Source organism: Haemaphysalis longicornis, unplaced genomic scaffold, assembly GCF_048455015.1.
Source record: "Haemaphysalis longicornis isolate Haplotype H1 unplaced genomic scaffold, Haemaphysalis longicornis Haplotype H1 scaffold_6, whole genome shotgun sequence".
Classification (NCBI taxonomy): Eukaryota; Metazoa; Arthropoda; class Arachnida; order Ixodida; family Ixodidae; genus Haemaphysalis; species Haemaphysalis longicornis.
The window spans coordinates 140,881,083-140,894,239 of NW_027526407.1; the positions used below are offsets into that span (position 1 = coordinate 140,881,083).

The 13,157-nt window shown below is 48.3% G+C and overlaps 1 protein-coding gene across 1 annotated transcript in view; it reads right to left on the reverse strand.

The window, feature by feature from the left end:
* The window catches only part of LOC144143271 (uncharacterized), a 199,043-nt gene extending 187,983 nt beyond the window's left edge, over window positions 1–11,060 (reverse strand). Inside the window, exon 1 of the mRNA XM_077675047.1 lies at window positions 11,012–11,060. Coding sequence (XP_077531173.1) covers window positions 11,012–11,060 — 49 coding nt within the window. The remainder of the gene's footprint in view (window positions 1–11,011) is intronic.
* Between the last annotated feature and the right edge of the window lie 2,097 nt (window positions 11,061–13,157).

Sequence of the window (13,157 nt, forward strand, 5' to 3'; positions counted from 1 at the left end):
GTTCCCGATTATTTTGACCACCTGGGGATCTTTAACGTGCGCCTAAATCTCGCACACACCGGCGTTTTTGCTTTTCGCCTCCATCAGAAAAGCGGCCGCCGCGGTCGGGAATCGAACTCGCGACCTCGTGCACAGCAGCAGAACAGCTTAGCCACTGAGCCACCGCGGCGGGTGCACACCGAGCAACAGCCAGCGAATCTGTAACAACATTAGAAGCCACCGTTTCGAGCGACCTCAACGCTGGCGACGCGCCGTGTTTACGCTGCCAATGCTATCGCGGTTTCGGCCGATTTTCGGACCCCCTTTAGGTGAAGTTGACGTTGGACACCAGGTTTTCACTTAATGGGTCATTGATTCTTTTCGCTCCAATACGTTTTTTGGAGAGATACTGAACTGTTTTATTCATCAAGCCTTGCAGAAGTAAAAGTCAAGCAGCGCTGCCAATTTGTTGACGCTGTTGCGCGAATTTTAACCATATATAGTATTTAAATGTGCAAATCTCGCGCCATCAGCTTTAAATAGCCGCTTACGCCGCGTTCAAGTTTATAAGACGTATCTAAAGTTCGTTTACTCCTCACAGGTAAAGATGTTTCAGACGCTGGATGAAGACCTGCCACCTATGTCGAATGAAGTGCGGAAACTGCGGTCGGCGCCTATGAATGCGGATGGAATACATCTGATTTATAATGTAAGTGTTCACTGGAAACCTCACAGGAGGCCTTTGTTTGGTACTGTTACCTTGTCTCAAGCTGTTGAGTGTTAGAGCAGACAATAGACTATTTAGCAAAAGTCATCACTGTAGTACCTTTTCTCCCACTTCCTTATAAGGTGGTTATAAAACCAAGAACCATACAATGAGTTTAGCTAACACTAGTTCAGAACCTACCTAATAATTTTATATTTAAAATGTGAAGAGAATTTTCGCTTGTGATGCAGTAATCTGAATAAAGAGTTAGAATGTCTTGGAAAACTTATTGGCCTTTATTATATCTAACTGTATCCATAAACAGCGCCCGCCTAACTTCTACCGCAAGCTGTTCTTGATAATCAGATGCATGAGGGGGCCCTGCCAGTCGACAATCAATCGCACACTATTAAAACATCCGTTTAAATATCTAAGATCCAAGTCTTTTGGTTGGACTATATTCTCTCGACAGTTATCTTTCCAAATTCGTCTATGCCCTTCAAACGACAGCGTGCGAGTTTCAAAGCAACAATTACAATTTTTTTTAAAGATCATAGTAGGCCACGCGAAACCACCTAATATTCGACACGCCTTTTCGAGCTAGAGGTCGGTTTCAGAGGTAGGTAGCTGGAGGTCAGTATGGATTTATTGTGATCCGTGTTGAAGAATGAACCACGTCCGCACTGAGAAGATAAAGTCTTGCTTTAATTCCCTCAGTGGAGGTAGCTTTGTAATAACAGTGGGTACACATCAAAGGGTACATGCATGAATGAATTCTTTTCGTTTCGCGCAGGAGCGAAATAACTAGTAATTAAGCTTTCTACAGTATCGCTTCAAATTTACGTGTCGATGCTTTCCTTAGGATAATTGCACATCGACTGGATAGCAAATTGTTCATCAGGATGGGCTTGAGGATCCATAATGCTCACTGATACATCGACACGCGCGACTTTTTGTTTTTCGCCAACGTCGGTTCACATTCGGCGCCGGCAGGGTAAACTTGATCCAAACCAGCAAAACACGTCGGACGAGGTGCGCCTCAAGAAGGTGTCTGATGTGTGTGTAATGATGTTTTAAACTGCTAGTGTATTACCACGAACCGCTAATTTTGTGTCACCAATTGTGATTACCGGTAATACGCTAGAATACGTCAATATTCTCGATTAGAAGAGCATGTAGCTGCCAAACGTTGTTTACGCTGCAAATCGTTTAGAACGGTGAATGCTTTGCCAAAATTAGGAAAAATTTTAAAGCATTTTCGAAATTTGTTTAAACGCGTATTGAACTAAGATAGTCAAGATCCTGTTCGCAAAATGTTGCTGTACGGCGGATATAATTACCATCCTATCAAAAATGCTAGTAAAATGGTAGTAATGGGCTGCAATTACTAACACCTGGCGAACTTCACTACCGTCTGAACGGAACATAGGTCCTGCCACTCAATATGAAAACTGAATGCTATCGTTCCTACCAGTGTTGCGGAATGGGCATCCCCATTCCATTGCAATTCCATTCCGAGGAATTAGAACTTGTCGTGATTCCATTCCTTTCGATTCCTCGGAATTACAGAATTTAGCCCATTCCCATTCCTGGAATGGACGGGCAGGTCAATTCCATTCCTTTAATTCCTCAACGTAAAAACTGCCTCAGGCATTGAGCTATCGAGGAACGCAACATGAATCTGACGTTATCATACGCGTTCAAGACTGCAAAAGTATGCAAAATGTGCCACTTGTCACCGATATGGGAAATGGTAGCGGCTTGGTTGCATATCTCGTGCAGAACAACTACCCTTCTAATGCAAACATTTACATCCCTTCCTAACGAAAGTAGAGAAAAGTTCGAAAGCTAAAAGTTCTTCCGAATTTCACTGAAAGTGCATCCAAACTATCTCCAAACATTAAAACTCCCAAATCGCAAGCGAACAACGAAAACATGCGACGATTTCTCGCGTACAAGTAACGCATCTACGAACGATCTAAATGTACACGGTTACGTGGTTTATGAGATAAAGATATACTATTGCACTTCGTCTTCAGGGTCGACGCGTGTGAAGTCTTATTTAAAAATGTTCTTTTATTCGCTATTTTCAAGTAACCTTTTTGACACAATGGAAGCCCCAGTTCATAGAGAGAGAGAGAGAGATAGGAAGGCTTTTTTGCGGTCCCCGGTTTCACGCACGCACAGTACGTCCATAGGTGTCAGTCAGGATAGCTTTACGATATATCAACCGGTATATGTGGAAATGTAATATTTTTTTTTTGACCGAGTGCCACTGGTCCAACTAAGAAAGCTTTCGTTCTAAAAGGGAGCAGTGTCACACGGCCAATTTTTACATAATAAGTAGCTGAATCCCGCTACTGATTTTGGTGTGTGCATGTTAGCTTGTTTTAACGGTTTGTTCCTGCGCGACGCGAGGTGAAGCAGCTGTTACGTTGATGTCCGTTTCGTTCCACAGTCTGTCGCGTTCTGTCGTGCTATCTGCTTTGCGTACCATGATACCAGCGTAATTAGTACGCTGTGGATAACTCACACGAATGTAGCGCGGAGCTTTCTCACATGTACATGCATCCTAAATGCTTACTTGAATGATTTCAAGTGAATTTACAGTGTTGAGCACTAATGCTACTGTACCAACGTGAGAGACTGGAAGGCAGCGTCACGGAACACCGTTAACAGTTTTGCATTCACCGTAGGAATGTCACCACCACTTCTACGTTGACCTCCATTTCACTTGTTTATTGCCCTGGAACTACCTCAGACCAATCCGTTCAATCGAGGGAAATATTTATGACCCCCTAATTTAAAGTGACAGAACCATATCGTGACGAGAGCCCTGGCAAAATGAAGAAGCATGATCAGGCAGTTTGTTTTGGTGAACGCGCCTCCAATATGCTCGAGGACCTGAAGAAAATTTTGAAATGAGGCCTCCCTACCTGAATAGTGGCGATGCTGCAACTTTAACGCCGACGACTAAGGCTTCAGTAATCATGTACGTTTGTAATCCGGGTGCAAAGGCCCCATGCACAGAAACACAGCAACCAAACCACGAATCAGTTTGGAGCAACTGGAGGGGAAGGCCGCCCTTTTGGATCGAAGCAAAGCACGCTGTCACACTGCAGAGAGCTGTCAACGCACTCGCAAACAAGGGCGCTGCTGGAGCCGGAACTGTTAGAAACAAACGCCTTTTGGCAGCTACGTCTTCTTAATTGTCGTATTTAATGTCTCATGCAATTGTATATCACAGCTTCCCACTACCGTACCCCAGTGTGGAGGTAGAAATCTCAGTAACACATCCGAAGCTCGCATCGTATGCCTATTGCGGGTGCCGGGCACGCAAATTCCACACCCAACATTTTATTTTTACTGCCTTGGTTTTGATTTGCTGGAGCCCTGGGGCCCCGCTGCAACAGATGGACATGTGGGTCCACAGGTTGGCACCGCATTCCCGGGAAATGCCTACCAGGTCGGATTACTAATTACAACGCTATTCATTCTGCGCCGGGCACGGAGGGTGGGAGGAGAACGCCAAGCAGACTCTTTGTTTCATGTTTCATGAATGCTTTATGTTGCTAGTTCCAAGGATTCGCAGCATCAGCTTGATGTGAAAGCCACCGCGGCTTCGGATGCGTGCCGTTCGTATTCCCCCCTCCTGCTTCTCGATGATATTCCCCGCCTGCTGGCCTGGACATACGGCGCCCGCAACTGACACGCCGGTCTGCCATCGGCGCCACTGACAGTCTATGCCTCAAAAAGCCTGCCACAGCACGAAGAGTCGACCTAACATCGTCACCGGCCCGGCGGCCAAACGCGCTTGCGCTGCTCGAAGTTCACTTGCACCAGCGCTGCCGCAGGCTGGGCGGATTAGGGTACTCGAGATGCCGGGTATACGTTCTCGTTTTCGTCGCCGGTGCTCCATTTGAGGTATGACGACGCAGTCGTCGCCACAGACTAATTAAGCAGCCGGACGGCGCCCGGGACGTTGACGTCGTCGTCTAAAAATTACTATTCCATTCCCATTCCATTCCGAGAAAAATGTGCTTAATTCCATTCCCATTCCATTCCTCCAGCCATTATCCTCATTCCATTCCCATTCCATTCCGACACCTCAAAAAGGTGGAATGAATCCGGAATGATTCCAATTCCGGAGTGGTAACTCCGCAACACTGGTTCCTACATGGAACCTGCACTTTATAACTCCGACTTGTTTGATACTAGCATTCACTGATAGTAACAAAATTTAATGGAATATTGAATAGGATATGCCCTTTTTCTAAATCCAAACCGTGAATTAAACGTTTCTGCAAGTCCACATGCTGACTTTATATGCTCACATGAAAATGCATAATTTCAAAAAAACTGCTAAACTATTTGATTTTTGCAACCAGCCTACTGACTCTATCATACGACTCTCCGCTTTTGGCTATGAAAGGAAGAAGAGCAGGTGTATTTCTAAGTTCGCAAAGTTATTCTAGACCTCTTCTTGCATCCCATTCATTTTCTTGAATTCATGTGTGATCAAAGTGTCACATGTGCGTGCTGAATGCGTCTATGGCGAAGTGCACGCTTAGCCGACCTGCATTGTCACGCGTAGGTTTTTACTATGTTATGCACGTCAACTTAGTACAAGCACTAAGAATCTAGTGTATACGGCGACAAGTATCTCCATAGTGTTCTGTTAGTAAATGCCACGACATTTTTTTAGGAATGCATGTACATCCAGAGCGAGAGAGAGAGAGAGAATAAACATTATTTAGCGACTCAAGTCGGACCTTCGACCTTGTGCGTCAAGGGGGATAGGGCGTTTCTACGGCCGTTCGAAGGTGGCGTTATAGACGGGAACACAGAGTGCTTCAATGTGGGCAGCCAACCCGCATTACAGTGTGGCCCTGAGATTTTGGGGGTAGCTGCCAAACTTAACCACGAATTTGAAACATCATTCCTAGCAAGAAATGGGGCTCGCACACGAAATGCTCTGTACACATCAACCAATATGTGTGTTTATTACGCGAATAGCCACCACATTTCTGACAGCGGAAGCCCTTGGTACATTACAAGTGCTCTGGTGCAACGCGGGGCCTCGGGTAGCCCAAGGGGCCTGTCCAGAAAGTGCACAACAACACGTATTCGGCTGCGGTGTGTTAGACGTTATCAAGACATACCCAGTATATGAAAAAGGTACGTTTTCCTGAGGAGACGGAACCCTGTTCGTACACGACTTAAGGACTACTTTTATACCCAGTTTCCAGATCAGGGGCTTGCTTCAAGGGCGATGCCGCTAAACAGACCTCTGCCATGTGGGCTTTTAAGAGCGCGCGCTGTGCCCTGAAAGAATCCCTGGCTCGCTCTGGCTCTGGTGCACATAGAGTATCTTGGGAATGGTGGCACTTCAAACGGCTGTGCTCGGCTTGCAAGAGCGCTTGCCGTGTATGCTGCGGTAATTGCTAGGCGTACGGGGATAAAATATTCTAGATTGCTAGGCGAAGGCGGGGGTTAGTAAGAGTTCGCAAGACCAGCGAGTGGGTGGTTCATGCGTCATCGCTGAATCCGAAATACCTTAAAGGATGGGTTTGTGTAGAAGGGCCACGTACACTGCAGGTGCTCAGGCTTGTTGAATGGCCACTGATCACGCGGAATTCACCACACCGTAATTAAACGAACATCCATGTCCGCGTCAAGCAAAGCCAGGTATGCGAGAGTGCTTAAGGCTCTTGCGCAGCATAAAACTAGGGGCTTATCAAGCGGGCGTGTAGGAATGCAATGGTGTCACCGAACGCTATTCTGAGGCGGACCACAAAAGGTTAGCCCAAAATTATGTAATATATGCACGTTGGGCGTACGCGGGCTTCGTACGAACCGCAAAAGGCGGAGTTTTATATCGCTCTTTTCGTTGACGGTGCACAGCAGCGCCGTGCGTTGGCCGGCCACCGATAAAGGTGAACAGTGAAATAGTATTGCTAAGTATCCTGGAATGCGTAGCTCTGCAAATTACAGGCCTTGCTCACCACGAACGACAGACAAAATTTCAGTATTCAAAATATGTTGTACATGTGGGTGACCTCAATGCTACATGTATTGTGACCGTTGTAAATAGACACTATGCCGGGACAGAACCCTGAGTCACGCTATGGTGGGGATGGTGGCAACTTAAAAAAACCCATCAAGAAAGTGATGGGGAACGTTCCAATTGCAGCGATTGTCTGTATGCAATCGTTCACCATTTACTGGATTCAATGAGATGGAGCAACGTTATGGTGGGCATTGTAAGTATCGCTTGAAATGACAGTGAGAAAAAGACTGAGAATGTTAAATTTAGCATTCGCGTACACGCACACACACACACACACACACATATATATATATATGTATATATTTAAATATACATATATATATATATATAAATATATATAGAATAATAGGTCAGCAGTCTACAACGCCAAAGGAAGCATAGGGGTGTGGTTAGGGTCTTTTCTTTTTCAGGTAAACATTTTTTTTATATTTATACAGAAGAAAGAAAGGAAGAAAAACACACGCCCAGAGTGGAGACCGAACCCACGCCTTTCGATTACATGTCGAATGCCTTACCAATTCGGCTATCTGGGCGACTGTGTTCTCCTTCACTTTCTGGGCTATTTATATTTACTAGAAGTGTATCTGACGCTTGAGGGTGGTAGCCAGCGCCACTCTGACTACACGGGGAGAAGGGGCCCTTCTTTTTAACCCCCGGGCGTGACTCGAACGTCTACAGCCTGTCATGAGCGGGTTACTGGCCGCAAGCCCTCCTATGCTACCTAGGCATCAAGGCTGCCAGAACCGAGACCCTCGCTAGGCTTTCGCAGAATAATATAGTAAGGAAATGAGGGGCTCGTTGAGGAAATACAGAATAATAGGTCAGCAGTCTACAACGCCAAAGGAAGCATAGGGGTGTGGTTAGGGTCTTTTCTTTTTCAATACGATTAATTAGGTAAACATTTTTTTTAATTATACAGAAGAAAGAAAGGAAGAAAAACACGCGCCCAGAGTGGGGACCGAACCCACGCCTTTCGATTACATGTCGAATGCCTTACCAATTCAGCTATCTGGGCGACTGTGTTCTCCGTCACTTTCTGGGCTATTTATATTTACTAGAACTGTATCTGACGCTTGATGGTGGTAGCCAGCGCCACATTGACTACACGGGGAGAAGGGGCCCTTCTTTTTAACCCCCGGGCGTGACTCGAACGTCTACAGCCTGTCATGAGCGGGTTACTGGCCGCAAGCCCTCTTATGCTACCTAGGCATCAAGGCTGCCAGAACCGAGACCCTCGCTAGGCTTTCGCAGAATAATATAGTAAGGAAATGAGGGGCTCGTTGAGGAAATACAGAATAATAGGTCAGCAGTCTACAACGCCAAAGGAAGCTTGGGGGTGTGGTTAGGGTTTTTTCTTTTTCACTACGGTTAATTAGGTAAACATTTTTTTTAATTATACAGAAGAAAGAAAGGAAGAAAAACACACGCCCAGAGTGGAGACCGAACCCACGCCTTTCGATTACATGTCGAATGCCTTACCAATTCGGCTATCTGGGCGACTGTGTTCTCCTTCACTTTCTGGGCTATTTATATTTACTAGAAGTGTATCTGACGCTTGAGGGTGGTAGCCAGCGCCACTCTGACTACACGGGGAGAAGGGGACCTTCTTTATAACCCCCGGGGCGTGACTCGAACGTCTACAGCCTGTCATGAGCAGGTTACTGGCCGCAAGCCCTCTTATGCTACCTAGGCATCAAGGCTGCCAGAACCGAGACCCTCGCTAGGCTTTCGCAGAATAATATAGTAAGGAAATGAGGGGCTCGTTGAGGAAATACAGAATAATAGGTCAGCAGTCTACAACGCCAAAGGAACCATAGGGGTGTGGTTAGGGTCTTTTCTTTTTCACTACGGTTAATTAGGTAAACATTTTTTTTTAATTATACAGAAGAAAGAAAGGAAGAAAAACACGCGCCCAGAGTGGGGACCGAACCCACGCCTTTCGATTACATGTCGAATGCCTTACCAATTCGGCTATCTGGGCGACTGTGTTCTCCTTCACTTTCTGGGCTATTTATATTTACTAGAAGTGTATCGGACGCTTGAGGGTGGTAGCCAGCGCCACTCTGACTACACGGGGAGAAGGGGACCTTCTTTTTAACCCCCGGGGCGTGACTCGAACGTCTACAGCCTATCATGAGCGGGTTACTGGCCGCAAGCCCTCTTATGCTACCTAGGCATCAAGGCTGCCAGAACCGAGACCCTCGCTAGGCTTTCGCAGAATAATATAGTAATTTGCAGAATAATTCTTTCTTCTGTATAATTAAAAAAAATGTTTACCTAATTAACCGTAGTGAAAAAGAAAAGACCCTAACCCCGCCCCTATGCTTCCTTTGGCGTTGTAGACTGCTGACCTATTATTCTGTATTTCCTCAACGAGCCCCTCATTTCCTTACTATATTATTCTGCGAAAGCCTAGCGAGGGTCTCGGTTCTGGCAGCCTTGATGCCTAGGTAGCATAAGAGGGCTTGCGGCCAGTAACCCGCTCATGACAGGCTGTACACGTTCGAGTCACGCCCCGGGGGTTAAAAAGAAGGTCCCCTTCTCCCCGTGTAGTCAGAATGGCGCTGGCTACCACCCTCAAGCGTCAGATACACTTCTAGTAAATATAAATAGCCCAGAAAGTGAAGGAGAACACAGTCGCCCAGATAGCCGAATTGGTAAGGCATTCGACATGTAATCGAAAGGCGTGGGTTCGGTCCCCACTCTGGGCGCGTGTTTTTCTTCTTTGTTTCTTCTGTATAATTAAAAAAAATGTTTACCTAATTAACCGTAGTGAAAAAGAAAAGACCCTAACCACACCCATATATATATATATATATATATATGTGTGTGTGTGTGTGTGTATTTATATATATATAAATAAATATATTTATATATATATATATATATATACGACTGCAACCTTGATATATATATATATATATATATATATATTGTAGTGCGAAAGACGAGCAAGTGGCGCGCAGCCACCATGCGAGCACTAACGAACAACTGATTTGCTACGCGGCCACAACAGTCAGCATTGTCCTTGTGATTGGCGTATGCCCGCTCCAGGGGATTGACCACCTGGTTTGTACAGACGACGACGAGGCAATAAGGTCAGCCACCGCAGCGGCATCGTCATCGGCATGAAGCTCGTGAAGCGCTCGAGACATTCTGCTGGCTGGGCCACCGATCCGTTTGCCACTTCTGAGTGCCCCTCCTTCCTTCCGCTGTCAAGGCAATAAACCCGCCTTACATTTTGGTGGAGTGTGCGGATTCCGTCCTCGTCCTGCTCCTCAGCTTCACCCCGCAAGTGGCGCGCAAGCCTGGAGCTGCGGAGTCGCACCCTACCCTCTACCGCTGAGTCAGCCATGACTACTAACGCCCGAAACACGACGTCGCCTTCGCAATCGGCTGTCATCTGCTCCGCGGTGATCCGTGAGCGTGAGCCGGCGATGTTCACTGGCGCAGACGACCAGGACGTCGAAGAATGGCTCTGGTCTTATGAGAGGGTAAGCGCGCACAATAAGTGGGACAATGTCATGAAGCTGAATAACGTCAGTTTCTCCTTGAGGGGACTTGCCGAAAAATGGTTTCTCAACCACCCATCTGATCGTGAAACCTGGGACGCATTCAAAACGAACTTTTCGGCGGTATTTGACCGGCCAGCGGTTCGCAAGCTTCGAGCGGAGCAGCTTTTGAGAGAGCGAGCTCAAGGGGCCGGCGAGAACTTTACCAGCTACATCGAGGATGTGGTCGACCTTTGCAGGCGCGTGGACCCTTCCATGCCTGAGCAAGACACCATCAAGCATATACTCAAGGGGATTGATGAGGACGCGTTCCAGATGCTGCTGGCAAAAAACCCTCAGAGCGTCCGAGACGTCATCAGCTTGTTGCAAAGTTATGACGAGTTGCGCAGGCAGCGTCGCCTCACTCGTCGCCGCCCTTTGGAGCGTGAGGAGTCGCTCTGTGAGCTGGAAGTTGGTGGAAATCCGTCGCTACTGAACCGCATCAAGGAGCTTGTTCGTGAAGAAGTGGCGCGGCAGATCTCTCTCCTGCCTTGTACATCCCTGCCATCGTCGCCGGTACCAGATCCTTGCTTGTCGTCGCCCCTTCGTCGAATTATCAGGGAAGAAGTCGCTGAAGCTCTACCAACCACGCCAGCTGCTCCGCAACCGTTGCCTGTAGCGGCGCCGCTATACGCTGAAGTTGCGACACGGCAAGGTCCGCCTACCGCTTACGTGCCTTTACGCCGCCCGCAGCCACCGCCTTACCTTCCTCCGGCTTTGTCGACACCTCCGGCTCCGCTCCACAGCAACCCATGGCGCACGCCCGATAACCGGCCGATATGCTATTTCTGTGGGGTTCCTGGTCACGTAGCGCGTTATTGCCGACGTCGAGTTACGCTGCCCGGAGACGCTTACCGGAGACCAGTTTTTGCTGCTGACGAGTACACTTCGCCGCGTTCGTCCAACAATGCCCCTGCCGAGCCGCCCTATCGCTTGCCCCCTCGCGAAGCTCCCGATGCCCGTCGGTCGTTCTCCCCACGTCGTCGTTCCATTTCGCCGCTGCGCCGTCGTCCGAATGCCCAGGAGGAAAACTAATCGCCGCAGTTCCGGAGGCAAGAACTGCGGCGCCGTCGAAATACCGAAGCCCTGGCCTGTCTGTTACGAATGCGATTGAAGTCGTTATTGATAGAATCACCACATACGCCCTTGTGGACACGGGAGCAGCCATCTCCGTTATAGCCGCCAAACTTTGCCGCAAATTACGAAAAGTGACGACCCCAATATCCGGTTTCCGTCTCCGCACAGCTACGGCGCATAACGTCGAGCCTTCAGCCGTTTGCACAAGCCGTGTCTTTGTACAAAACGCGATGTATGTAGTCGAGTTCGTCGTTCTTTCCTCATGCTCTCATGACATCATCCTGGGGTGGGACTTCCTGTTGCGTCACCACGCTGTTATTGACTGTGCCCGCGCCGAGGTCGCCTTATTTCCGATGTGTGGTACTGAAATTAACAAGGTAACCACTACTTTTAAGCTGTGCGCCACCGAAGACTCCACAATCCCTCCAGCCTCTGCCGTTATCTTACCAGTAATCTGTGGTATGGTGCCTGCCGCAACTGTTGTGTTTACCCCCTCTAATCTGTTCATGCGCCGACAGGGCGCCCCTCTCCCCTACGCCATTCTTGAAATCGAAAATGGCGCTAGCATGATCTCCATCTGCAATACCTCCTCTTCACCCTTAACCGTGCATCGTGGCGAGTCCCTTGGACGCGTCGAAGCTATTGACACTCGCCTCATAAACGACTTCCCGGATGCGTCGCACGTTCTGTCGCTCAGCTCGCTAAGCCCGCCTCTTCCCCGTGCATCTGATTCGGCCGCTTTCGTTCCCTCCGTAGACGGCAACCTCGACCCTGTCCAGTGCAACCAGCTGCTCACTCTTCTTCACCGTTTCCGATCCACCTTCGACTGCCAGCGCACTTCCCTGGGCCGCACGCAGACAGTCACACATCGCATTGACACTGGCTCTCATCCACCTTTGAAGCAGCGACCATACCGCGTATCAGCCAAAGAACGTTCCGTGATCGAAACGCACGTTGATGAAATGCTTCAGCGTGGTGTCATTAGGCCGTCTAACAGCCCGTGGGCTTCACCGGTCGTTCTTGTGGGCAAGAAAGATGTGTCTGTTCGTTTTTGTGTCGATTATCGGCGACTGAACAAGATCACCCGGAAAGATGTTTACCCGTTGCCACGCATCGATGACGCATTAGATTATCTGCAAGGCGCCGAGTTCTCCTCTTCCTTAGACCTCCGCTCGGGTTACTGGCAGGTGCCGATGGCAGAGGAAGACCGGCCTAAGACCGCGTTCATTACTCCCGACGGGTTATACGAATTCAACGTGATGCCGTTCGGGTTATGTAATGCGCCTGCCACTTTTGAGCGCATGATGGACGACATTCTGCGTGGCCTCAAGTGGAAAACCTGTTTATGCTACTTAGATGACATCGTTGCATTTGCGCCTGATTTTGACACCCATCTCAGTCGCCTGGAACAAGTCCTGCAGTGCCTTACCGACACTGGGCTGCAGCTGAATGTTAAAAAGTGTCATTTTGCTGCCCGCAAACTGACAATTTTGGGCCATGTTGTTTCAAAGGACGGCGTTCTTCCCGACCCTGCTAAACTCCAAGCTGTTGACGACTTCCCGAAACCGACTACCGTGAAAGCCCTGCGCAGTTTCGTCGGACTCTGTTCCTACTTCCGACGCTTCGTGCCCAACTTTGCGTCCGTCGTTGCGCCTCTGACGAAGTTGCTCAGCGGAAGTCACGACTTGTTGACCTGGTCCCCTGCTTGCGATGAAGCCTTTGTAACCCTACGCCGCTTACTTACGTCACCTCCCATTTTGCGTCATTTTGACAC